Raw genomic sequence first — 25,450 nt, 5'->3', positions numbered from 1 at the left:
GCAGCAGCTGGCCCCGCCCACCTCATTACTAACATAGCAATTTATCTGCTTAAACCCAGGCTAGGAATCCTATTGGCTGGATCAGCCGAGGGTGACGTCATTCGGGCGTACTAAGACTAGGGTTGGGCTGCGAGCCGGAGCCATTACTGCAGGAAAAGGTCCCGCAGAGCTTGGCAGTCAAGATGGTGGGGCCCGGGGCTTTGGGAGGGTGAGCGGGATTTGGGGCGAGAGGCGGGAGCCGGGGGTAGGGGGAGAGAAGGCGGCTGAGGAAGGGAGCAAGGGGAACCTGAGGGCCTGGAAGGTTGAAGGTGGAGTTGGAAAAGGTGGGGTCCTGACTTCCTGGGAAGCGAGTACCCTGCGTGGAAGAGTTTGGGGGACTGGGATAGAGGCTTAGGGGACTGGAGTTCAGATGTTGACCGCTCCCCTCTTTTCTGAGCAGTGTGACTTCACCGAGGACCAGACCGCAGGTTGGTAACTGACCCCTACTGAAGTCACGCTTAGGGAGAGGAGACACCCGCTTTAGCCCCTACCCCTAACCCCAACCTGTCATCTCTTCATCTCTTCAGCACCACCAGGGGAGTACCTCCTGGATTCCCTCCCTCCTTCTGGAGCCTCCATTTTCTTTTCTCACTCTTTCTTCCTCCCTCCCTCCCGTTCCACTCTAGATCTGAGCAAGCACTGGGTGAGTTTTAGGTGGTGTGGGCATGTGAAACAACTCGGTCACCTAATGCCTGCTTGTGTGTGGGGTTTGGGAGGGTGTCTGAAGCTTCCTGTATGTCTCTGTCTCTTAATCAGCTTCTTTTGCCTCTTCTCTCCTTTTTGACAACCCCTCCCCCTGCCCCAGCTTGGAATTGTGAAGACTGTAAAAAGCAATAACCTGATATTTTGTAAAAACGGGGACAGGGGAGTTTTTGAAGGATACTTTTACTGAACAGAGAGGTGGGAGGCGGCAGGCTGGGATGACCCCAGTCCCAGGCTGCTGTTCCCACTTCCTTATAAGGACTGGACCCAGACAGGGCGGTGGCAAATTCCTGCCCTGAGTAGTATAGTGAGGAGGCTGGGCAGGCTTGCAGCCTGGGGAAGGGGTGTGTAAATGGATGCTACTACGTGCCTAGAGGGGAGGAAGGCCATGTCTTTTTGTGGGACACCTGAAGTGGGAGGGACTGGCAGTGGGTCTCTCTCAGTGGACTTGGGTGTAGAGTGGAATAAATATCTGGTTTCCTCAGCATGATTAAAGTTGAATGGGCAACAGACACCATGAGGGTTTGGTTAACCCCCATGTGCCCAGTACTGATGTCTATCTTGATCCTCAGAGTTCAAGGAGGCCTTCCAGCTGTTTGACCGAACAGGGGATGGCAAGATCCTGTACAGCCAGTGTGGGGACGTGATGAGGGCCCTGGGCCAGAACCCCACCAATGCCGAGGTGCTCAAAGTCCTGGGGAACCCCAAGAGTGATGGTGAGGATCCTTGGGAACAGCTCAGTGTGGTTCTGGGCCCACAGATCTTCAGCTAAGAGCTTCCTTATCTTCATAGGCCCCAAACTCAGGCAGATCTTGTCTCAACTAGCAAATTCCATGCATTTCTGCTCTGAGTGGGAGTGGTCTGTTTGGTTGGGATCCCTGTAATCCCCTCAGGCCTGAGAATTTGTGTGACTTGACTTCTGCCTCCTTCACGGCAGAGATGAACGTGAAGGTGTTGGACTTTGAGCACTTCCTGCCCATGCTGCAGACGGTGGCCAAGAACAAGGACCAGGGCACCTACGAGGACTATGTTGAAGGCCTTAGGGTATTTGACAAGGAAGGGAACGGCACTGTCATGGGTGCTGAGATCCGGCATGTTCTCGTCACGCTGGGTAAGGCTCTAGCTACCCTTGTTCTTTGAGCTGAAGTTCCACCCAGTACTTCACCTGTCACGCAGTTCCTGAAATGCTCTTCCCCTCTGCAGGTGAGAAGATGACGGAAGAAGAAGTAGAGATGCTGGTGGCAGGGCACGAGGATAGCAATGGTTGTATCAACTATGAAGGTGAGGGATGAATTGGGGCTCGTGCTGAGGAAGCAGCCATGTGAGGCAGGTCAAGTACAGTCTGAGGCTTTCCCAGTCAAGGGACTTGGGCTCCAAAAAGTGTCAGGAGGCGAGGGGCAGGGCCCTGCCAGCCCAGCCCAGGAGTGGGAGGCCAGGGCTGTGTAACAGGAAAGAAGGGGCAATGTGGTGTGAAGGGTGGGGAAGGAATGGGAAGGAAAATGAATGGAATGTCTATGTCCTGATCACCTGACCCCTTCACCCCATGTGTGTGTCTTGTCTTCACCATTAATGTCTCTTCCTTCCTGCAGCGTTTGTGAGGCATATCCTGTCGGGGTGACGGGCCCATGGGGCGGGTACGGCTCATCCCAGCCTCCCCTTCTCTAGTTGACCTCCCCAGTGTTTTTCTTCCCAAACTATGCTCTCTGGTCCCTGCCCTACCCTACTACCATCTGACTTCCTGGCATGTTTCTGCATGGAGCTGACTGGGGAGGAGAGGGAAGGGGTTCCTCAAAAAGGAAGACAACCTGGGGGTGTGGTACCTCCTTCTCACCTAGAATGGGTTCTGGCGTTTTTACTTTATAGGGCCCTGGGTGCTGGTGCCTGGGAATTCTCACCAGCCTGTCCCCATCTTGCTTTAGGGTGACCTTTGGCCCTGGAGCGGCAGCGGTTGGCATAGGGGGGTGGGTTGCCTGCCCCATTGTGCTGCTGTAGCTGAACAGTCTCTTCTTCCTTCTGCTGGGCAGCTTGGAGGTACCCTAACCCGTAACTCTGTCTTCCCCTGCCAATGGCTGACAGTAGCTGTAGGTGTAGTTAAGAACTTTTCTGCCTCTGCTGTGTTCTTGCTGCTCAGGGTGGGGTGGGAACTAACGGCTGGTGGGAGGGGAGCCAGGGGTCCAGAGAACTGGTCAGACTCAAGGTGACTCCTCTGCAAACTGACCCTAAGATTGGGTGCTGCAGGCACATCCCTTCTTGTGCCACCTTTGTGGTCTTACGGTCTCCTGGTCCCTGGTGCACCCCTCCCCTTGGGCCTGTTCCCTGCTCACACCTTCCTCTTCCACAGAGCTCGTCCGCATGGTGCTGAATGGCTGAAGATGTTCCCAGTGTGCCCAGAGCCTTGTGCCTTCCCCTGTGTGACACTGTCCGTAGCCCCAAAGGCTCCTTAGGTTCTCTTGTCACAGCATTTTCCCAGCTTGTGTCTCTTGGATGATGTCTGCCATCAGCATTCACCAAATAAACTTGCTCTCTATGCCCTAAATGTGGTTCTGCTTTCTTTCCTGAGCAGTGTGAAGGGGAGACAGTTTGGGGTCAGTGGACCAGGGGAGTTAGGGAAAGTTGGGAAAAGGCCTTGCGGAGCCATCTTTGCCTCACTGAGGAAATGCTGACCCCTTTCATTGATGCTACAAAGGCCACCCCTTGGGCAATGAGGAAAGTCATGAACCTCTGCAGGACCAAGGCTAACCCAGGACATCAGGCCGAGTCCTTGCCCAGCCCTCCAGGTCCTTATTCCCAGCCCTCACCCTCCCAAGCACTGCAGGCCTTTCATGGGGAGGCCTGGAGACTGTTTCTTGGCGCTAAAGCCAGGCCATAGCACTGCCTGAGCCTGTCGCCCATGGCTCAGGGCTGGGGGCCAATAATAACAGAAGTAGGTGAGGTGCTTGCCTTCTCCCCACCTAATAAGGGAAGACATGAAGCCACTACTTCCGGAAGGATAAATATACAAAATCTCCAGGTTGTAAGGATGTTCTTCCAAGCCTTTAACAGCTATTTTCAGGGCAGGTAAGAGCCCCTGCCCAGCCCCTGCAACAGTGCAGAGTCTCAGCAGCTGTGCTGCCAGCGTCGGCGGAGCTCCAGCCCCAGGGAAGAACTCCAGGCACGATGGCCCCCTGCCCGACCCCCTACCTAACAGACCCAGGTCAGAAAACAGAGAAGGCATCCACAAGATAAAACTGAAAGCAAATTAATTTATAAAAAAGAAAAAGAAAGAAAGAAGAGAAAATTTACAGAAAACTTTTGAACAGAAGGAAGGTGCCAAGACGCAGAAGAAAGGAAACACGGGCACATGAGGAACAGAGGCCTGGTGGGGGCTGGGAACTGACAGAGCCCGGAATCACATTTGCCTTCACATCAAGGATGAAGAGGGGAGAGCTGGCCTGAGAGGCCCCGGGAGCTGGGCAGCTAAGCTGGGCTGCAAGGGGGGGTCAGCCCTACCCTAGGTCGGGCACTCCCACCCTCATGGTCTCCGAATCCCAGGAACCCCTAGCTACCGATCAAGGTTCTGGTGGTCTCGGTGGAGAAGGGAAGAGGTTATGGGGATGATCCGCTGAGTCATAAGAAGGAGGTGCTTAAGTGCTTTTTTAAAAGTTCAGGCTTTTACAACTCTTCATTCTCTTCTGGCAGCCCTCTCTCTGTCTCCTAGGAGCCCCTGATAGAGCCCAGGGCGGAGGAAGACCCCAAGTGCCCTGTTGTCCTGCTACCTACCAAAGGCATCCCCCAAATATGTTCCCCACCATTTACACATACACTGACATCAACTACGTCGGTGACTTAAAAACACAGAACAGACACTGAGAGGAAAGGGGTCATTGGCTGAGCGGGGGTGGCCTAAAAACACCGACACTGAGGAAGCAGCAGATCAGGAGCAGGACTAAACTGGGCGTGGGGTGGCCGAGGGGGTTCTGAGCTGACTCAGTCACTGACCAGGGGCTGCAGGGGACAGGCTCTGCACCCTGTCTTGCCCCCAGAGCCCTCTCCAGAACATTAACTCCCCTTTCCTAAAACTGTCGCCTCCCTCCTCCAAAAAGATGTAAAAGCTGCGTTGTCTTTTTTTCAGTGGGTGGAAGGAGTTCCAATGTACTTAAAAAAAACCTATTTCCTTGAAAAGGGCTGACTTTTTTTTCTCTTCATAAAAAATGCAGTAGTTTTGAGGGGGTAAACCCTTAGAAGTGGTTAATTAGAACCTTGTACAAACATCTTCCCCCAGCCCTTCCTTTGAGGGCACCACCCTAAATCCTATGCTCTCTCCCAGACATTAGAAAGATCTTTTAAACAGAAGTCCTTGAATGAGCCGATATAAAAATGCACGCCCCTGACAGGCATGGTTGGGGCTTTGGAGGGGCAGGAATAGCTTTCCTTACTCGTAGTGACGAACTCTCCAGGCGGGGGAAGGGTCCCAGTGGTGGGGGGAGGGCTGTTCCTGGAACCTTGATCTCCATGGGGGATGAGGGAGAGAGATGTCTGGCTGGCTCCTCACTGTGGAGGTGGCACAGGGGTGACTGTGCCTGGGCTTGGGGCCGTGGGGTCTGGAGGCAGGGGGGTGCCTGGGTCTGCGGAGAAAGGGAAGGTGAATCAGCTAGAGTGAGGACCCAGGGCTCCAGACCCAGGCCGCCACGGACAAACGGAACTGGACTGGCATGCAATGGGTGGGCAGATGAATGAGGTACCCACAGTGTACAACCTCCTTTTCCCAACACCCTCTCCCACCTCACAGTGGGAAAACTGACAACCCCAAACCATCACCCTGCCCGCGAGGAAACTCTCTGAATGGGGCACTAGAGTGTGACAGGGACAAGCAAAGGGGATGCCAGTCGTCATGCAATTGGGTAGCTGCTTTTCGAGTTTACAACTGAGATGCTCTGTGCCACAGGACTCCTCCGTGACCCACAGTGAAAGGCCCCACCGTCATCCCAGAGGTGGCAGCTGCCAGGCTGGGTAATAGTGGAGGACAGCCAGAGAGGCCCGCCCTTGTGTACTCGAATCTTATCAGAGTGCTCAAAAAGTGCCTGAGCCCTTCCCCACCTGCCCGCCCTCCCTCCCTCCCTCCCTCCCCGTGGACCCCTCTCCCTCACCCGTCTCCCCTCCAGGACCCTTCTCACCTGGCAGTGGGCTGGCACTGGGCAGGAGGTTGCCCTGAACAGCTGCCACAATGGCAGGGCTCTGGGCTGCGGCGGATCCGAGCCCCGGCCCGAGAGGCAAGGAAGATGGCATGGTGGTGGTCGCCGGCAGGTTAGGATGTAGAGGGTTCGCCATGGACACAGGCAGGTTAGGTGGGGGGAGAGTGCCCGGGGCGAATGGGAGATGGTGGTGATGCCCATGCAGGTTAGGAGGAGGGGGAAGGTTAATACTGATGGAGTCAGCTAGACTACCAAATGGGATGATGGATGGAGCAGGAGGAGGAGGAGGCGGCATGCCAAAAGGCAAACCCAAAGGAGCATTACCCGCCACGCCTGGGTGCCCGCTGCCTGGCACTGCCCCTGGCATCATTGAGGGAGGAGTTTGTTGGTTGGGGAACGGTGAGGGGCCTGGGAATAGAGAGGAGAGGTCAAGGTTAGAGATAGAAAAACTCACTTATCAACTCACTTTTTATTTTCTGCGCAAATTCTTTTTTTAAAATTTAACTGTTGTTCAAGTAGTTTTCTTTTACTCCCATCCCAGCCAACCCACCCAGCCCTCAGCACCACCCTCCCATTTCCACCCCCCTTAGTTGTTGTCCATGTGTCCTTTATACTTGCTCCTGTAAACCCTTTCCCTTTTCCCCTGAAATTCCCTCCCCTCTCCCCTCTTCTGCGCAAATTCTTTGCTGTTTATTTCCTACCTACACCCAAACCAGGCTTCTCTGCACCGGAATCTCTCTCAGTATTCGACTCAAAGGCCGCTTCCTTTCACTGATCCTCTCAGAAGTTAATGATGCTACTACTGCTTCACATTCAACAGGAACACTCTTCCAACCTGCTCTAGAATTGCCCCCTAAACTACATTATTCATCCATCCATCTGAGGAATCAGTCAATTCTAATATCTAAAATACAGCTATAAAGCTATTAAGCCCCTAGATCTAAAAATCACTTCCCAGGAAACACTGGCAAAGAGGTTCTGGTGGGGAAACTAAGTACAGAACGAGCTGGTTTCTTCAACAGCGCTGCAAGAGCTGGGGGCGAACCTGTGGTTCATGACGTTTAGGAAGCATTCACCAACTACAGTGGACCTTGTCTGGCTCCAGACGCAAGTCGTGACACAGTTTGTAGTGCACCCGGACTGCGCAAACGCAGACTGGACGTGGTGTTAAGGAACTGGCCATGTTGGCTCACTCGTACAGAGAAGGTGATCTAGCCACTCCTAGGAACCACCTTCCCTTTCCCTGACCCTCAGTTAGTGGTAAATCCTTGGAGCAAAATTGCAAAGATCAGTTTGGGGAGAGGTCCCCACCGGCGTAGAGATATAAAAGAGCTGGGTCCATCAGTAGAAACAGGCCAATTCTATCTCCAGCCCTATCATGGATCCCCTTTGAGGGGGACCTGGAACATTCACCTGGATCCCTCTAGTCAGCTAGAGTTCAAGAACCCATCACTTACCATGGGGTCCAGGGGGTGGTACCCCTGGTGGGACAGCCCCCGGCTGCGGGGCTCCAGCTGGTTGCTGCTGCTGTGGCCCAATCTGTTCAGAGGGGCCCAAGCTTCCAGGAGGGGCCCCACTGCCAGGAGGGGCAGGAGCCACAGAGGCCGGAGCCATAGCCAAACCATGGACCGTGGGTGGCCCAGCAGCGCCTGTAGGTGGGATAGGCTGGGAGCCCGGGGCCAAGGCTGGTGGTGGCTGCTGCTGCTGTTGGTGCATCTGTTGGAAGTGCTGCTGCCGAGCCCTCATCTCCGCATACTTCAGCTGCTCCATGTGGAAGGCTTGCCTGTCGGCCAGGAGCTGCTGCCTCTGATACTCCAGCTGCCAGTGCCAAGTGAGACAGTTACCAGTGTTCACCAGGTCCAAAGGTACACACCTTGCCCCCTGCTTTGTCTTCAGACAAACCCCACCTCTTGTTCTGATGGTTCCCCACATCAAGCCTAAATTACAGGCCTGGGCGTCCTCTTCCCTGCTTCTCATCTCTGGCTGCCTGTATGGCCTCTCATCGCAATGGAGTTAATCTGGGGTGGCCTGCACTCATTTCAGCTCCAAAGCTTTGTCCTTGTCCGTAATTTGGACAGCCTTCCAGTCCTTTTGTCAGTTCATGTTCTTTTCTTCCTTAAAAACGGGCTGACAATTCATCACCATTCTTAGGGAGCCATCCCAGAATAACTCACGAACCTCTGAGTTTTGGGCCTTTATTCTATTATCCTCAGAATTAATATACTTGCTTTGAAATATTAATTTCAATTTGTCAGACGCTTTAAGCATTAACTGTTTTTTGACGTCTCCACACTCTAATGGAACTGTAAGTTCTCTGATGGCAGGGGCCCTGTCTTCCTCTTCTTTTCACAGCTTTTCAAAGGGGCCCATACCTTGTCCATCCCAACCCCTTTCCAAGTTCATCTCCTGGATCTGAAGCCTCTTCCCTCTCATTATGCCTTAAACCTGTTCAGTCATTCAACAAATACTTAGTGAGAGCCTGCTATGGGCCAAGCCCTGTTCAAGGACCTGAGATACAGCCACTGAAAATGAACTAGGGTCCCTGCCCCATGGAGGAGCTGATGTTCCGTGGGGGCCTCAGTCTCCAGACTCCACCTGTGCACCTGTGGGCCACTGGTCCTTAATTGCCTGGGGCTGGCTCCTTCTGCCCTGCTGCTTGCTGCTCCTACTCCCCACTGCCCCATCCTCAGGTAAGGCACAGCTCAGCATCAAGGCGGGGCTCCCCAAGCTCTGCTGACCACCCCGCCCCCCCCGCCCCCCCCCGGCCCTGGGGACATTACTCACTGCTTCTCGTTCCCGGTCCATGATCGTCTCCAGTTCCTCAAAGTGCCGAAGTTTGATCTCCAACTTTTTCATTTGAGTCTCCACCAGCAGGGCCACCAGAGACTTGATCTTCCTCTCCTCAACGGCAGCCAAGTGCTAGGGAAGCGGACGTGGAAGGCACATCAGTAAGAAGACCCAGTGGAAGACATTCCAGGGCAGAGAAAGGTAGGGTAGAGGCTAGCAGGTTTTAAGAAAGAAATTGCGGGGCCCTGGCTGGCGTAGCTCAGTGGATTGAGCGTGGGCCTGCAAACCACATGATCGCGGTTCGATTCCCAGTCAGGGCACATGCCTGGGTTGTGGGCCGGTTCCCAGTGGGGGACTCACGAGAGGCAACCATACATTGATACTTCTCTCCTTCTCTCTTTCCCTTCTCCTCTAAAGATAAATAAGTTAAATTTAAAAAAAAAAAGAAAAAAAAGGAAGAACTTGCGGGAACTCTAGTGCACTGTTGGTGGGATTGCAGACTAGTACAACCACTATGAAAAACAGTATGGAATTTTTTCAGAAAACTAAAAATGGATTTGCCTTTTGACCCGGCAATTCCACTGCTAGGATTGTATCCTAAGAACCCTAAAACACTAATCCAAAAGAACCTATGCACCCCAATGTTCACAGCAGCACAATCTACAACAGCCAAGTGCTGGAAGCAATCTAGGTGCCCGTCAGTAAATGAATGGATCAAAAAACTATGGTACATTTACACAATGGAATTCTATGCAGCAGAAAGAAAAAAGGAGCTCCTATCCTTTGCAACAGCATGGATGGAACTGGAAAGCATTATGTTGAGTGAAATAAGCCAGGCGGTGAAAGACATATACCATATGATCTCACCTATAAGTAGAACCTAAACAACAAAACAATCAAACAAGCAAAATACAACCAAAGACACTGAAAGTGAGAACAGGCTGACAGTGTCCAGAGGGGAGAGGGGAGGGAATTTCAGGGGAAAAGGGGAAGGGTTTACAGGAACAAGTATAAAAGACACATGGACAAAAATTAGGGGGATGGAAATGGGAGGGAGGGCTAGGTGGGTGGGCTGGGCTGGGAGTAAAAGACAGAAAACTGTACGTGAACCACAATTAAGAAGAAAGGAAAGAAAGGAAAGAGAGAAAGAAAGGGAGGGAGGGAGGGAGGGAGGGAGGAAGGATTGATTTGCTGTGGTCACAATCCAGAGTAACACAGGCCTGATTTTTTAAAAGAACGTGAAGAAAAATAAAGTGTGCCAAAGAATCAGAGAAGGTCAAATAATCAGAGGGTGGTAAAAGCTCCAAAAAGCTTAAGAGCGGCAATGACCGCCTCTCCCTCTTACAATCAGAAGAAAAAGGAAATGACCAACAATATTTAAGGGATGAACAAGGGATTTTCCCCAGATAGAGTGAGATCAGGGAGGGGCGGATCTCCTTCTGGAGGTCTCTGGGTCTCTGCCCTCACCTTGGCCTTCACGGCAGCGGCAGCCAGCGCGGCAGCGGCAGCGGTGGAGAGATTGCCCTCACCGATGTCCCTCTCCACCTTGGTCTTCCTTTCCCCCTCCGACTCCACCACTTCCTTCAGCACTTCCTCCTGCCCCTCCTTTGGTTCCTTCTCCTTCTCAGGGTCAACTGGGCCAGGAACAGGGCTGTTAGTACTGCAGCCTCCCCACTGTCTCCTGGACGTCAACTATGAGGCTGGCGGGGGCTCACCTGTGGGGTCCCCATCACTCTTCTCTGACTCCTTCTCACTGTCACCTTCTTTCCCTTTCTCATCATCCTTTTTGGGAGCCTCGCTGGTCTTCTCCTTTGCTTCTTCCTCTACAGCCCCGACTCCTTCTCGGGGTTCCTGGAGTCCAGGAAAGAAGAGCAGAGGATGTTAGGGTGACAGGTTCTCACACAAAGGGTCCAGACTGGGAAATACATTTACACCTCTTACTTGGGAGGTGGTCTGGCTCCAGGAGAAGCCCAGCCCTCGCCCGCCTGAGCTGGACCGGCCAGCTCCCCATCACCACGGTGCCATGCCTGCCCCTTCACCCTCCTGGCCCAGGTCAATCCTGCTGTACCTTGGGCTCCTTCTTCTCCTCTGTGGCCTGGCCCTCCGCCCGCGCCTCGTCAGTCCCGCTCTCCTCTGGGCCCAGAAGAGGAAATGGGAAATGGCTGATATAGTCTGTCTCTGATTTACCATAGCCCCTTTTCCTAGCCAAAATCTCAAGGAGAAGACCAATAGGGAGCCATAGTCCTTATGGTAAAGTCCTGGTGAAAATAACCCCCCACCAATTTTCCATTCATCATACGCTGAGGCCAACTGAGGCAGGGACAGCAGAGAAGACCAGGTGGCTCAGACTCTGGGTGGGAGGGGAGGAATCTGGGAACCCGCCAGCCTTACCAATCCGTTCAGGCTCATCAGAGGTGGTTCCGGCAATACCGCTACTTTCCAAACCGAAGGCAGGGTCTGCCTTGCCTGTCACTTTGGCTGCTTCTTCCACCTTCCGAACGTGGGCTTCCACCAAGGCTGTGGGCACCTCTTCCTTCATTTTGGAGAACTCCTCTGTAAGATCCAGAGATGATGAGGCTGGGAGTGGGGGCAGGTGGGCAGTTGTACTACCCCAGGAAAGCCCATCTCTTCATCCAGACTAGCGTGGAGCTAGCCCAGTGCCTGAGCTCATGCCAGCAGAAGACAGGCCGGTAGGGCGGCCAAGCTGACGGGGTCTCAAGGTCTGAGAAATCAGTTCTTCGGACACAAACCAAGAGGCCAGGACCCCTCCATATTACCTAGAGCTGACTTCGCAGCAGCAGAAGCAACTCGAGGATCGACGACGGAGGCCAGGAAAGCAACAGTGCTCATCACAGGGTTGCCTGACTGACTGAAGGGGATGGGCTGGTAGGCCAGGGGGCCCAGAGAGGCCTCTGAGTCTTCCAGGTACGGGTCTTCGATGGGAAGACGGAGAAAATGCAAGATGCACTCGTCCTGGGTGCGGCTCCCCACATGCTCTGATACCTTGTTCCAGTCATCTTTGTACATTTCCAGTGCCTGGGGGTGGCAGTGGGGACACAACTTGGTTTACTTAGCCCCCTTCCTTGAAGGTCAACTCCCAACTTAACTAAGGGTAGCTGGCTTCACAGCTCTGTGGTGTTCAAGGAGCCCTCCACACAGCATGGAGAAAGGATGTGGAGTTAAGAAAACAGCCCGGATCTCTGGCCTGGAGCTGTTCCCTGGGCCAGATGCAACAGGCGTCGGGGAGGAGAGGGGCTGAGAACGAGATCACGCTTGCCCCACCCACGAGTGCGCCTGGCAGCCCGGCCGCTTCTCCGTGTGCAGACCACTCTTTTCTTTGCCTCAGTTACCTCCAGGAGCAGCAGAGTCTCCTGTTCTGTCCACTCTCGAGTGGCACTGGCCGCGGCTTTGCTCTGTAGGGGAAACACAGGCGGGTCAGAGGGGCCTGTAACCTCTGAGCACTGAAGGCACTCGGGCCAGGAGTCCCCCCACACCTCCATACCTTGGAGGGGACATTCTTCTTTGTGTACATGTCTGTGCGTAGCCCAAAGTTCTGCATGTCTGTTGGTTTCTCTTTGCCTTTGTCAGGGAAGTTGAGCATTTGCTGGGAAGCAGAGGTCTGCTATTTGTTGAGGGAAAGAAACAGGTGAGTACAAATGACCAACAGGAGCCAGGGACAGAGAGACAGAGACAGAGACAGAGTCAGAGACAGAGAGAGAGAGGCAGAGACAGAGACAGAGACAGAGAGACAGAGAGAAGAGACAAAAGGAGCTTCCTTCCCAAAGCCTTGACACCCCTGGGCGGGGTTTCCTCCCTCACTGCTGTAGCTCCTCTGCTCTCATGTCTCTTCTTCCCAGGCAGGGGCCCCCCAATAAAGGGGCAACCAAGCCCAGCAGGGTCTACACCCCACCTACCAGCTCTGGCTTGCCCTTAGCGGTCTCTGGCACCAGGTCATCCAGCTCTTTGCCCTTGCGCCCAGCCTTGGTATCAGCATCAACCTGGCGGCCCTGGGGGACAGAGCTTGACGTCATGGAGGCTGGGCAGGGAACACTGGGCCAAGGCCCTAGAGGCCTCAAGACCAACTGCTGGGTGGCCCACAAACCCTGGGGGCACTCATGCCACTGTTCCATGTTCCTTTAATAACTAATTCGATCTGTAATTGGCATGATGGCCATTTGTATTCTCATATACATAGATTCTCTGGGGAGCTGGACAATTAGGTTCTAATCCTAGATTTAGTAGTACTCAGTGACCTTGGGCAAGCCACATAACCTTTCTCCTGTCAATTCTTATAATTTATGAAATGGAAGTGGAAAAATGGAAGTGATAATAACCATGAGAAGAAAATGAAAAAATGTTGGAAACATGACAAAGTTAAAATATTTCATGCAGCTGAATTTTAAGCCACTTCCCCCCTATCTGTTCCATCCCCTACATTAGTCTGTCTGCTCCTAGAGGACAAGGAACATCTCTTCTACCCCAGCGAGTCCTCGCCATCTGAGGCGCAGAGACTGAGGGAGGTTGCTAAACACTTGGGGTGGATTCCTGTCACCCTTTGCGTCCTACAGAAAAGGAAGAAACCTCAAAACACTTCTGAACCATACCCTAAAAAACCAGAAAAAGAAAAGTCCAAAGAAGCCCAATTGTACCCACCCCCACCCTGCCCCCACAGTCCCCCACCCTACCTGTGGGGTCTTGGGCTGCAGAGGCACTAGCCCTGAGGGCGTGTCCGCCAAGACGTGGAAGTGAGAGGTGGGTGGTGGCCCCATTGGGGTTGGCCGACTCTCAGCATCCACCTGGTAGTTAATGAGACCCCACTGTTCTAGGAAGGCATGTACCCTGTGAAGAGAGAGAGACAGGGTCCCAAGACAACCAGAAAGGGGCATGAGGAGGAGAGCTGGGGGCAGAAGTGGTAGCCTAAACCTCCCTCTCCCCAGCCCTCTTTTCTCCACTTATTCTACTCCATTCAAATCTCAGCTCCTCCTAGACAGCCAGTAGGATCAAATGAGAATCCTTCGATAACAGACGTGCTCTTTCTCCTTTCTTTCACACTTCAGAGAGTGCCACTGCCCTCCCCTCAAGTCACGCATACCCTGAACCTGACCTTCACCTTTCTCTAGAGGTGTTTTTCCTGCTCATTGCCCCACGTTCCTTGTTAGCATCCCTATTTCTGCCCAGAGAGACCCATCCCCTTCTCTCAGCTGCAAAACCAACCTCATGATGGCACAGACGTCACCCGCCAGGTTCCTGCGGCAGGCGGTGGAGGTGAGATACTCTTGGGGGTTCAGGCGGTAGGTGTCAATCATGAAGTTTCGATAGGCCAGGTAGCTTAGAAGGAGAGAAGAAAAATGAGGTAGAAAAGTAAATGTCTACTGAGGGCTGAGGGGCAGAAAAAATAAAGGAGCTAATGGCTCCTCCTGGGTGACAAAGAAAAGGGGCGATTTGACTCAGTAAACGATGTGGCTTACTGTGTGCCAGAGGCCAGGGGTCCAAACACTGCTGACACTCTCCTTGATGAGGTTTTTAGCTAAGTGAATTTTGTCTTTGGCTGTATTTAGGAATGATTTACTCAACTTTTAAATAAAGAATTAAAAAGTAAAAAAAAGGGGGCCCTTATTTCCAAATGCAGATATTAAGGAGATGTCTGTACCCATGCACCCAACCAGTCAACATGACATGGTACAAAGAATATATTTGTTTTTTTGTTGTTGTTTTGATCCTCGCCTGAGGACACTTTTTCTTTGTTTTTAGAAAGAGAAGGACGTGAGGAAGGGAGAGGGAAAATAGTGATGTGAGAAAGAAGCACTGATTAGTTGCCTCCAGTGTGGGCCTGGACCGGGGATCACACCCGCCCAGATCAAGGATGGAACCCATAATGTAGACAGATATGCACCCTGACCAGGAGATAGTAAGCTCTCAACGCATGTGGGCAATTCTCATCACTTGCTATTTTATATCAAGAGTGCAAGGTGTGAAGAAACACGGTTTCGAATCCAGCAAATGCCACCAGAAATAGCTTCGTGCCCTTTCTGTGCAAGTCACAGCATTTTAACAGGCCTCGAGTTTTTAGATTTTTAACACGGTCAGTGCTATACAGCTTACAAGCTATCTTCCAGATCTAAAAACATATGACTCTGCCCTGGCCGGTAGGGCTCAGTGGGGTGGGGTATCGTTTAAACTGAAAGATCATGGGTTCGGTCCCTGGTTGGGGCATGTATGAGAGAAAACTGGTCAGTGTTCTCTCTCATGTCAGTATGCATGTCCTCAGATGAGGATTTAAAAAAATCTACAATTCTCTCTTCCTGGTGAATCTGATTTATCTCCAGATCAAAAAATAAAACATGTAACTATTAAAAAAAGAACTGTGGAACAGTTCTAGTTCCAACCTGCCTGCAAATCATGCTGAACCCCTGTCACCCGCTCAATTCCTTCTCCCCGGCAAGAGCAAGGCTTCCTCACACACACTCCTTCCCTGGGAAGAGGAGGACAGAGGCACACCAAACTACAGGCAGAGAAACATTGTAGGAAGGGAAGATGGCCTCAGAGAGGGGCAGCTGAGGAACAGCTGGGAAGCAAGCCCGCTGGGTTCCCAGGGAACCTTGGCTCATCAGTCTCCCCATCTCATCGTGATGCAGATCCTGGAGCACCCCCAACTAGAGCAGACTGCCAAGTCTCATCCAGAGCCGGGCAGGTTCGGCCTGGGGCAACACCCTGAAGGAGAAAAAGACTTCTGAGCCCCAAGCCTTCACTGCACCTGACACTCCTCTCCAGAGAGCCGTCTCTACCCCTTAATTTACAGACTTGGGATTTAACCAATTTTCCTCTTGTTTTTTCTATTAAAACCCACTTTCAATCCCTGGCTGGCATAGCTCAGTGAATTGAGCACGGACCTGTGAACCAAAAGGCTGCCAGTTTGATTCCCAGTCAGGGCACATGTCTGGGTTGCAGGCCAGGTCCCCAGTAGGGGGTGCACTAGAGGCAACCACACATTAATGTTTCTCTCCCTCTCTTTCTCTCTCCCTTCCCCTCTCTAAAATTAAATAAATAAAATCTTAAACAAACAAACACCTACTTTCAATATCCAGCCTGATAACAGCCACTTACATTTAAATCAAGCTATAACTTTTGCTAGGGATATCTGCATTTTGGATAACATCAGTAATTATGGATCAAAAGGCTCTGTACCCTGTTAAAACAAATGGAGGAGCTGGAGCAGGTACTTGTTTTTCACAGAGGCGCATGCGTGTATGGCCACTGGGCGAATCCTGGAGAGCATGCTCCCATAGCCACAGAGCTGGGCTAAGGCTGCCTGGGGGCAGAGGTCATGTCCTGGTATACCTTGCACAAGGGCCCGGCTCATGGAAGGAGCTCAAGAAATGTTTGCTAAACTGGATGTTGCTGGATCAGGAAGAGTGAGTGGGGACACGGGGAGAAAGAGACTCATGAGCTGAGATTTCCTTACATTTCTGGAGTCTTGGACTTGTTCTTGCCGTTGAAGAACTCTGGGAGAGCCCTACGCTCAATGGCGTGAACGCTGCAACAGAAGCCAGAGGGAGTTCAGAAGGTGCGAGTAGAGAGATGGGGGCCAAAGGGAAGAAAAACCTAGAAGGTGGGGCAGGAAAAACAGCTGGGGACAGCAGGAGGGAATTAGACACTTGGGGAGAACTTCCTGCCAGGGCTCCCCAATCCATCTAGCTGAGGAAGAAAAACCTTACTCAGAGGCAGGAAGGGAAGTGTCTAGTGAAGTGGGAGCAACGGTACCTATTGTAGTCAAACCAGGCTGCGTAGCTGGGAATGATGATGTGGTGGGTCTGCTCCGTCACATTGTCCTCGTGCAGGTCCGGGTTCTTGGTCTGCTCCCCCTTGTTCCCCGTACTGTTCTCATCCTCATCCTACAAGTACAGAGGCTGCTGGACACTCAGCATTCTCATTTTGCCCCAGCAACCCCCTGCTTCTCCTGCACCCCAGGGATATGGGCACTAAAGATGGGTGTGGGAACAAACAGTTATAGGCCCCAGAACTAGAAAAGTGTCGGTTTTGATCAATAAGTAGAATTAGCTTAGGGTGGGAAAAGTCTGGGCAGAGGGAACTTTATAATCACAAATCAGAATCACATAGAGAGGTAGGGCCTCTCTAAACTGGCTCCACCTTGCCCGTGGTCTCCATGCTTTCATCCTCCTGTTCGTCTGAAAGAGAGAGACACCAAGACAGAAGGCTGAAGCCCCTGTGGAGCCACGAAGAGTCCTACTTTCTGAGAAGGCCTGGCGAGTTGGGGCAGGGTGGCGGCTGACCTCCCCTCCCTGGGGCTCTGGCTGCCTTGCCCCGAGGCCCCCCGCCTTACCCAAGTCAGTCATGGTGCCTCCTTTGACTGGGGCTGACTCCGAGTCCTTCTTAGTGTTGACTGCCAGAAGAGAGTCATTTTATCAGGGTCTGCGCGAATCAGGCCCTGACCTCTCATCTCTTAAGTTCTAGAGCTCAGTTTCTCCAAAAAATGTATCCATTTGATCACAAAATGTAGTAACTTCTTCTGGTTGCAATCACTCTAGGGTTTGAAATTCACTTGCCACTCCCCCTTCTTCTCCACTTCAAAATTCATTTAACTTTTTTCCTATAGAGAAGCATCTTCTACTCTATGGACATTCATAAATCATTCTTGTCTTCCACAGGCCTTTATACGCATCTATGTGTCTGTAGTTCTGAACGAACTGAGACAGAGTCTGACCCAATCACTCTGTAGAGCAGGGGTTGGATTGCAGACTTTTTTTTTTAGATTTTATTTATTTTTAGAGAATGGAAGGGAGGGAGAAAGAGATGGACCTGCTTGCTTTTCACATGCCCCAAAATGGGGGACCTGGCCTGTAACCCAGGCATGTGCCCTGACTGTGCCCTCACTGTGAACCAGTGACCCTTTGGTTCACAGGCCAGCACTCAATCCACTGAGCCACACCAGCCAGGGCAAATCGCAGACATTTCTGAAAGCAGAGGATACTTCTCTCAACTGACTTCATACATGAAAGCTTAGGAGAAAACAGGGACTGAGAGGAGAGCTGCCCTGATTGATTAGGGGCTGGGAGCCAGAGCCCCTCTCTCAGGGCCCTCTTTACCCCACCCCAAAACGTGCTAGAATGTGCCTGGGCTAGACCACCCAGCCCGGCTGCGACCAGCGCTGAGGAGCAGTGGTCTCCGCAGGAGGTCCTCACGTGAGACGCACCAGGTGGTCTGCCAGAACACAGGCAGAGAGCATCAGGACTTCTCTTTATATTTGTTTTCCAATCTCACCCTTTACATTTTCCCATTTTTAGATGTTTGATGTGTTTTATAATGTTCATAAGAGAGTGGTGTAACAGTTCATGTGTAATTTCTGCTCAGATATATTTTCCCACTGGGGCTGCAAAATCAAAAGGAGTATGGAGACAACCACTGTCAGGTCCAAGCACGCCATAACTCAGTTACAGGGGTGAAGTTGGAGGACCGTCCATAATGATGGAAAGACCATCTAGGACTGGAGCTGGCTAGGGAGTCGGCCCATTCAGGGGGGTTGACACAGCAGGGGCAGGTCAGGCAGGTCCAGGAACTAGGCCTGGCCCATACCTGTTTTGGGCAATGTCACCTCTTCTACGTTGGGGACTGGTGAGGGTTCATCCATGTCCTTTGTTAGGTCTTCTTGCTCCTCTTCTCTGTGGCCACGCTTGGACTTGGTGTAAGGTGTTGAGGGACTGGGAAGGAAGGAGAGTGAAAGAGAATCCAGTCATCCTTGGACAAGGAGTCCCTGGAAGTTGAAGTTCAAGGGAAGGGAAACAAGAATCTCGAGGGCAGAACTGAGCAAAAACATTAACCAGCCTCCTCAGAGTAATGGGAAGTGGCCCAAAGCTTTAATTTGGGGATGAAGCTCTCTTTGAGCTTACTAGTGGCTGGGACGAGAGCAAGCAGGCAGCTGAAGAAGTCCTTCTCATCTCCCCCCTCGGAGACCAGCAGCCCTGGGTTGGGCGGTTACGGGAAGGGATTCGTCCTTTGCTTCAACACGGTGTGGAGAGAACAGTGAAGCTGGGGACAGGTTAGGGGCTGGCATACCCTTTTTTAGCATTTTTCTTCTTAGCTTCTGGCGTTGGTGAAGGAGAGGGGGAGCGCTTCCTCTTCTTATAGTTTCCCCCCTTTTTGTCTCGTCGATCTGAATCTGGGCTGTTCACCTGCAGGTTGGAGAATGGGAGGAATGTCAGCCGATCATCTCCAGTGAAGACTTGTTCTGAAACTTATGTGAAGGCCTCAAGAAAGAAAGAAGAGGAATTTTCACCTCATCTGTCAATGTCTTGGCTGAAATCTTCTTTCGGCGAGAGACAGGGGCTTTGTCATCATTCACTTCATAGTCTTCCTCATTCATCCATTCATTGAAGGTGTCTGTGTCCAGGATCCACTTTGCATGAACCTAAAGCATAAAGGCAGACTTGCTGCACAGAGGCCTAGGAGCTGCAGCTCTGTCTGGGTGCCCTTGACGAAAAGCCCAGGGCACAGAAGCCGCTGCTTCACTTAAAAGAACGGTCTAGTGCCGGCATTCTTCTTGAGATGGGTGGGGAGGGGAGGGACCAGAAAAGCTCACCTTCCTGGGTTTCTCAGGAGTTGGAGCATCTTCCACGGAAGCTTCAATTTCACTGGCTGGGATCCACGTGTCGTAACTGCCATGGGAAATTCAGCACAAAGCAGAACCAATGAGACAGAGTTGTGGAAAAGGAAAGAGCAAACCTCTTAGCTTTTTCATGTACAAAAAGTACTGGGTTCTGGGTTCTTTTCTTGGTATAACTATTTTTCTAGTTACCACTTGGATTCTTTGCATTACAAAGTAACAAAAACAATTACAAAGTATTTCAAAAGTAAAAAGGATCATGCTAACACAACTACTCGAGACATTCAGTATATGTTTTTTCCGGTTACTTTTTCCTGTATGATTTTGTTTTTATTTTTATTTTTATTTATTATTTTTTTTAAAGATTTTATTTATTTATCTTAGAGGGGAAGGGAAGGAGAGAAATATCAATGTATGGTTGCCTCTCATGCGTCCCCTGCCAGGAACTGGGAACTGGCCTGCAACCCAGGCATGTGCCCTGACTGGGAATCGAACCGCGATCATGTGGTTCGCAGGCCCGCACTCAATCCACTGAGCTACACCAGCCAGGGCTGATTTTGTTTTTAAATAACTGCAATGACACTGGAGTTATTTTACATCCTATCTTTGCAGTTAATATTCATCTATACATTATCAATATTATTTCTATAAGTCTAAAGGCTGCATACTAGCCCACTGCGTAGACATACAAATTGGTTGAAACACTTTCCCACCAACAGACATTTAGATTGTTTCTAATAGCTATTAGTCAAAAATTATACTGGAATAATCACTTGACATATAAAGCCTCAATCCTTTTAGCCTAATCCTTGTCCAGTAAGTATAAACTTCTCCCAAGACAAAGAATTCGCATAACAGGAGGGAGGAGAACAAATTAACAAACCTAAAAATAACCTCAAAAGATAATAAAGTAAAAAGTAAAATAAATCCCCTCCCAATACCTCACCAAATCATTCCCAGTTGCTTTGCTGGATGGTCTAGCACTTCCCAGTCTGGCTCTCGTACTTACACCTGCCCCAGGATCCCATCCTCACCTGTCAGGGAAATAGCCCCAGTGCAGAAGAACCTGCTTATCCCTCTTCATGACTGGTCGTACCCATTCCTCTGGGGATAGAGACAGAGAAGGGAGACGTATAAGCTAATGGGGTACAAAAAAGTAACTCTGTATACAACTCCTGTTGCAGCAGGGGACCTGGAAATAGGAATGTAAGATGATAGGTGGATTCAGAGTTGAGAGAAGGGAGAAGCCCAGGCACCACATGAGATCAAAGCAGTCCTCCACCTCCTAGTCCAGGCCGTTCACTACAGTGGCCAGGAAAAGCTGGGTCTCACCTTCTTCCAAGTTCCCTGGGACAGGATACACAACATGGGAAGCATTGTTCTTATCTTCAGTGACGGTTCCCTGGATGGCACCAAAAAAAGCAGGTAAATACAGTCCCCTCTAAATTATTCATGGGTATAAATAAATCAAAGTAAGATTTAACCAAAGATCTGCTTTCCTAGTCATATTTTGCTCAAAATAGTACTTTTTAAAGGATTTTATTTATTTATTTTTAGACAGAGGGGAAGGGAAGGAGAAAGAGAGGGAAAGAAACATCAGTGTGTGGCTGCCTCTCTCGTGCCCGCTGAGGACAGCGGTTCCCGCTGGGGACCTGGCCTGCAACCCAGGCATGTGCCCTGACTGGGAATCGAACCAGCAACCCCCTTTGGTTCGCAGGCTGGCACTCAGTCCACTGAGCCATACCAGCCAGGGCTCAAAATGGTATTAAAGCTAGTGTGCACTCTCTACTAAGCACGCACCAGCTGAGTAGCAGAGGGAAGTAGTTAGGATTGTACTAATAATGGAGAAAAGTCAAAGAATTAAAAATTGCTACAGATGTTTTCTCGGAATAAATAATCCACACATGGGAAATGTAAAGTTGACTGTGTATCGCTAGCAATGACATTTGCTTGTTATTCTAGAGTTCCAAAGAGCAAAGATTTCATTTCTCTGAAATCAGGCAATGTCTAACTCAGTGGAAGTAGATGTTTTGTTTCTCCCCACAGGCCAAGATAGTCTCTAGGAACAGCGACCCAAACCTGTCAAGACTGGGCAACGGGAGGAGACAGAGAAAGAGTAGCTCAAGGCTGCAGGTCTAGTCATTCTCTAAGTGGGTAGAGGCGCCTCTGCTGCAGAAAACATGGCCTCCCACGGGCTTTATATTGAATGGAAAACATCAGGAGAAGAGTCATGGAGTTTACAGAAACTTCTCCTGACACCCACTCACCTGGTGTCTCTTGATAATGTCCTTTAGTTTGCCTAGTAGTTTGGGTTCAATTTCTGGGCACAGAAAAATGTTTGGTCGAGACAGGCAATTATTCTGTGAGGAGAAGAAATAGGTGGAGTGAGATCACAGGGAGGGGCGTTTTGGATTCCTATTGCGGGAAGGGAGCTGGATGGGGAGACTCTTGACTAGTACCTGAACCAAGGACTTCTCAATGGTCATGAACATTTCCACATTGCGGTCCATGCGTGATGGATTCTGGAAGTCGTAACGCCGCCTTGTGAAGAGGCAATAATCTAGTGAGTAGTACAGCTCAGGTCTGGGAATGACGTTAGGGTATGTGAGCTTTTAACATGGGAAATTAGGAGGCAACCCTGCTCACAGCTGCTGCCCAAATCACCTAGGATCTGGGGTTCACTGATCTCAACTCACTTTGTATTTAGTCCAAAAGACAAAGCAAAGCTTCAGATGACAGCCTAAGAATCCTTTTTCCCCTACAATACACACACTGATGCACACACACACACACACATACACTCACTCACTCTCGAAGACTACTTTGGCTCTGACTCCCACCCATTTTTCTGACCCAGCAAGTCAGGCCTACTGACCTAGCAAAGTAAGACTCGTAAGAGTATCTACCTAAGCTCTGCCACCCTAAAAAGACCCCCAAGGAATCAGTGAAGGGAAATTCCCTCTAAAGGTTAGGAGCATAAAGACAGGGCATCTCACCATCCCTGGTCACTCTTGAATTTGTAGGCAGCCGCAAGTATGTGGCAGAGAGAGCCTCCTGCTTTGAAATCTAGGAAACATTTGATCTACAAAATTGAGACAGGGAAGAAGTATGTAAGAGTTACATCCTAGATTCTCTCATTATTCAATCCTTTCACAAAAGCCCATGCTGAAGTTATCTCCCTCTCAAGGCTGGAATTCTGAACCTCTGTGCCATGTTATCATGTGGCCTAGAAGAGGGGAGAAAAAGAAACCAACACTCACAAAGCCCCACTCTGTGCCAAGCGCTTACTGGGTTACTTCCACTGACCATTACAGAAACCCTACAACATAGGTATATTAATCCCATTTAGAGATGAAGGAACCAAGGCGCAAAAGGTTTCAATTGCTTGCCAAAGTCACAGAGACACCAAGTGGCAGAAGCAGGATTTGAACACAAACATGTACAAATCCAAATCTCATACCCTCTTAAGGATGCCACAAGAGTTTTGTACACCAAGCTCACACACTCTGAAATAACCTGTTGCACAAAGTATTACTAAGACAGAGGGAATAGTAAATTGGGGACTAGGTCAAGGCAGCAATGCCCTGACCAGAGGCAGGGATGGTAAAAAAATTACCCCAAATCTAAAAAATTATGACATTTACAAAAAACAAAATAACTTCCTCTCAAGTTTAGAGGATCTACCTCCTTGCTTTTGCACTCACCGGCAGTTTAGTGAGCGGTGCATTGCTGACATGTTTGCCAAAAACTTCTTCCTGAAATTGTAGCAACTGCACAACCAGGCTAGACAAGGACTTGTTGGTGGGTGGTTCAGCTTGTATATACTGGGGAAATAGAAAGAAAAATGAATAGACCCCTGATAAATTGTCCAACTCTTCCCTATTTCTTCGCCAGGAGCTCTGGAGACACCTGGGGCAGGGAAAATTGTGTCTTCTTCCCCTGTGTGTCTAGTTTCTATAAAGAAAATGGCAGAAGGGAAGCCCTCTATACCCCTCACCTGGAAGTTGCAATTCTGCTGCCCCCAGCCCAAGATGTCAGTGCTGGGTACTGAGGACGAGGGGTACACTCTTCCTCAGGTACACCCTGACACTGGAGTTGCAGGAGCCTGATCTCTACCCACAGGGCTGTAAAATTCTGAAGGTTCATTGAGTTCAGACCACGGAAGGAATACCTTTAAGGTTCTAAGTGAGACAACAATGTATTTCTTGGGGTAACTTTGTGGAAGGCCACGATTCCCCCTATAATGTGGCTTACTAAGAAGGTGCAAGGCAGTGAGGCAGGGCAAACACGGAGCTTGTGCATTCTGCTTCGGCTAGGAACAGGGCACAAATATCTCTGCAGGCCCCCCTGGATGGGAAGGACCGGGCTCTTTGACATCCTTGTGGAAAAGAGCAATTCCACATCTGTCTTTTCTGAGGAAACTCTAGCTGCAACAAGTAACTGGGCATTCTTGAATATTTCCATATTATACCACCTAGCATACTTGCCTTCTGTTCTAATTTTAAATTGAGCCAGGAGGCTAACTTTCTCGTTACCTTTTGACCCCTGTTTCCTCAACCCTAATCACAGAGAAGAGTGCTCCTCTCAGTGGGAGGTGTAAAGAGATCCTTGAAGGAAAAGGTAAACGACAAAGAGCTAAGAGCTCCAAAGCTGAACCAGGTCACAGGCTGTCAATCACCCCAGAGCCAGAGACTAAGCCCCTAGATTGATCTCCCTTCCAAAAGGTCAAAGGTAGAAGCCTGGGAACCAGACCCTCACACAGGGGTAGAGACAAGCCACAGACCCGACAGCTGTTTGTCAGGATCCTGACACCCAGAGATGCGAGCAGGAACAGGATTATAACAGGATCAGAGGGGCGTTCTCCTAAACCACTCATTACTTCTGACTGGCTGCAAAGCTGGGCAGGAAGAACGGGAGAGGTGAAGGAAAGTCGGAAAGAGAACCCCTCTCTGGGGACAGTGAAGCTGACTATCTCCAGAGAAAAACCGTGTGTTTAGATGTTCCTTTCAACAAGGCCTAAAGACAAAGACAATACCAGGAAGAGGTTCGGTAGGGAAGACAGGTAAGGCTTATCAAACCCATTGTTCACTACCTTGTTATCTACAGTTATGGGGCTGGGGGCTAGAGATATAAAGAGTGGCCTAGACTCTGCATCCCAAACCCAGGGCAATTCAAGGCCAGGTGGTGGTGTGACTACATTGTGAAGCTGAGGAATGGTTTGAGAAGAGGTCGCTACCAAGAACTCCTCCTAGATCCTGGCTCCCAAAGAGGTTTCGCTGTCCCCAGGCTAGAGGTGGGGGACGAGCGGTAGAGACAGGTGATCTCGGGGTAGGGGCCTTTTTCAGGCTGATGAAGCAGCCAAGGGCCTGCTCTGTGGCTGTTTACCCTCCTGTCTTCTTCATGATCTCTCTCTGAACGTACACAAAGCACCAGGGAGGCCTCAGCCCTGCTGGTACCTGGCTCCGTGGGGAGCAGTGGCGGGCACCGTGGCGGGCACGCTGGTGGGGGGGGGGGTGGCAATCGACACTCAGTCTAACCCCGGCTGCCTCTCCCGAAAAAGCCCAAAAGGCGATGGCTTAGCGGAGGGTGGGCTGCTGGTACCGGGACCCGCAGGGGCAGTGGAGAAAAACACGGGCAGAGGGCGCAGCAGTGGGGGCGGAGGCTGGAATCCGAGGCCGGAGGTGGGGGGGGCGGCGGTAAGAGGCTGGGGGAGGGGCGCAGGCCGGAGGGCGCGCTGGGGGCTGCACCAGGGTCCGCGGGCCGCCGGAGGGCGGGCAGGATCCCGGGGCGCTATGGGGCCGCGGTCCCTTTGTCCCGCCCCCGGTCTCCGCGCGGCCCTGCCCGCGTACCTTCTTGTAGTTCTTGCCGAGCCAGAGCCGCACGTTGTCGAACTGGGTCACTGTGTCCGCGGCCTCGTAGTACTTCACGTTGGGGCCGCCGTCCTTCTTCCGCACCGCCATCTTCTCGGGCTCGGGCCCGCCGCCGCCGCCCGCCCCGCTCAGCTCAGCTCCCGCCTCCTCCGCCTCCTCCGCCCGCCTCCCGCTGCCGCGGCCGCCGCCTCCCGCCGCCTGGGTCGGCCCCGGTCGGTGCAGCGCCCCCTGCCGGCCGGTCGGCCGCGGCGGCAGTGGAGCGC

General features: G+C 51.3%; 2 protein-coding genes across 10 annotated transcripts; one reads left to right on the top strand and one right to left on the bottom strand.

The window, feature by feature from the left end:
* Window positions 1–93: 93 nt before the first annotated feature.
* MYL6 (myosin light chain 6) lies at window positions 94–3,277 on the top strand. 3 transcript variants are annotated; one of them, XM_037030118.1, is made up of 7 exons: window positions 94–185; window positions 440–467; window positions 1,314–1,457; window positions 1,679–1,852; window positions 1,945–2,022; window positions 2,331–2,375; window positions 3,083–3,277. In XM_037030118.1, the coding sequence occupies exons 1-6, from the start codon at window positions 183–185 to the stop codon at window positions 2,357–2,359; spliced, it is 456 nt and encodes a 151-aa protein (XP_036886013.1). In that variant the 5' UTR covers window positions 94–182; the 3' UTR covers window positions 2,360–2,375; window positions 3,083–3,277. The 3 variants fall into 3 exon arrangements, with proteins under 3 accessions (XP_036886013.1, XP_036886014.1, XP_036886015.1); XM_037030120.1 differs by lacking the exon at window positions 94–185 and adding an exon at window positions 191–208; XM_037030119.1 differs by lacking the exon at window positions 2,331–2,375 and having other exon boundaries at window positions 95–185.
* Window positions 3,278–3,969: 692 nt separating this feature from the next.
* On the bottom strand, window positions 3,970–25,328 carry SMARCC2 (SWI/SNF related BAF chromatin remodeling complex subunit C2). 7 transcript variants are annotated; one of them, XM_037030240.1, is made up of 30 exons: window positions 25,167–25,327; window positions 23,022–23,141; window positions 22,314–22,399; window positions 21,777–21,858; window positions 21,585–21,677; window positions 20,650–20,719; window positions 20,352–20,421; window positions 19,294–19,369; window positions 18,991–19,122; window positions 18,771–18,886; window positions 18,291–18,415; window positions 17,041–17,100; window positions 16,848–16,885; window positions 16,461–16,591; window positions 16,162–16,233; window positions 13,914–14,027; window positions 13,385–13,538; window positions 12,614–12,706; window positions 12,202–12,321; window positions 12,050–12,112; window positions 11,477–11,735; window positions 11,091–11,252; window positions 10,768–10,832; window positions 10,415–10,550; window positions 10,167–10,333; window positions 8,697–8,831; window positions 7,370–7,730; window positions 6,237–6,320; window positions 5,895–5,960; window positions 3,970–5,345 (listed from the first exon to the last, which is right to left on the bottom strand). In XM_037030240.1, exons 1-30 carry the CDS (start codon window positions 25,275–25,277, stop codon window positions 5,269–5,271), a joined length of 3,438 nt encoding a protein of 1,145 aa, XP_036886135.1. In that variant the 5' UTR covers window positions 25,278–25,327; the 3' UTR covers window positions 3,970–5,268. The 7 variants fall into 7 exon arrangements, with proteins under 7 accessions (XP_036886135.1, XP_036886136.1, XP_036886132.1 ...); XM_037030241.1 differs by having other exon boundaries at window positions 12,202–12,318; XM_037030237.1 differs by having other exon boundaries at window positions 5,895–6,320; window positions 12,202–12,318; window positions 25,167–25,328.
* Between the last annotated feature and the right edge of the window lie 122 nt (window positions 25,329–25,450).

The sequence above is a fragment of the Sturnira hondurensis genome, unplaced genomic scaffold (genome assembly GCF_014824575.4).
Source record: "Sturnira hondurensis isolate 20B ecotype Veracruz unplaced genomic scaffold, ASM1482457v3 Scaffold0020601, whole genome shotgun sequence".
In the NCBI taxonomy this organism is placed as follows: Eukaryota; Metazoa; Chordata; class Mammalia; order Chiroptera; family Phyllostomidae; genus Sturnira; species Sturnira hondurensis.
The sequence above is the reverse complement of the archived record's forward strand: the minus strand, read 5'-3'. Positions and strand labels throughout refer to the sequence as shown.

Coding starts and splice junctions, on each gene's coding strand:
- SMARCC2 (XM_037030236.1), bottom strand. CDS start 25,277: ATGGCGGTGCGGAAGAAGGACGGCGGCCCCAACGTGAAGTACTACGAG. Junction 6,321..7,369: donor ACCACCCCCTGGACCCCATG/GTAAGTGATGGG, acceptor CTCTATTCCCAG/GCCCCTCACCGTTCCCCAAC. Junction 5,346..5,894: donor CAGTGCCAGCCCACTGCCAG/GTGAGAAGGGTC, acceptor CTTTCTCCGCAG/ACCCAGGCACCCCCCTGCCT.
- MYL6 (XM_037030118.1), top strand. Junction 468..1,313: donor CACCGAGGACCAGACCGCAG/GTTGGTAACTGA, acceptor CTTGATCCTCAG/AGTTCAAGGAGGCCTTCCAG. Junction 1,458..1,678: donor GGGGAACCCCAAGAGTGATG/GTGAGGATCCTT, acceptor CCTTCACGGCAG/AGATGAACGTGAAGGTGTTG.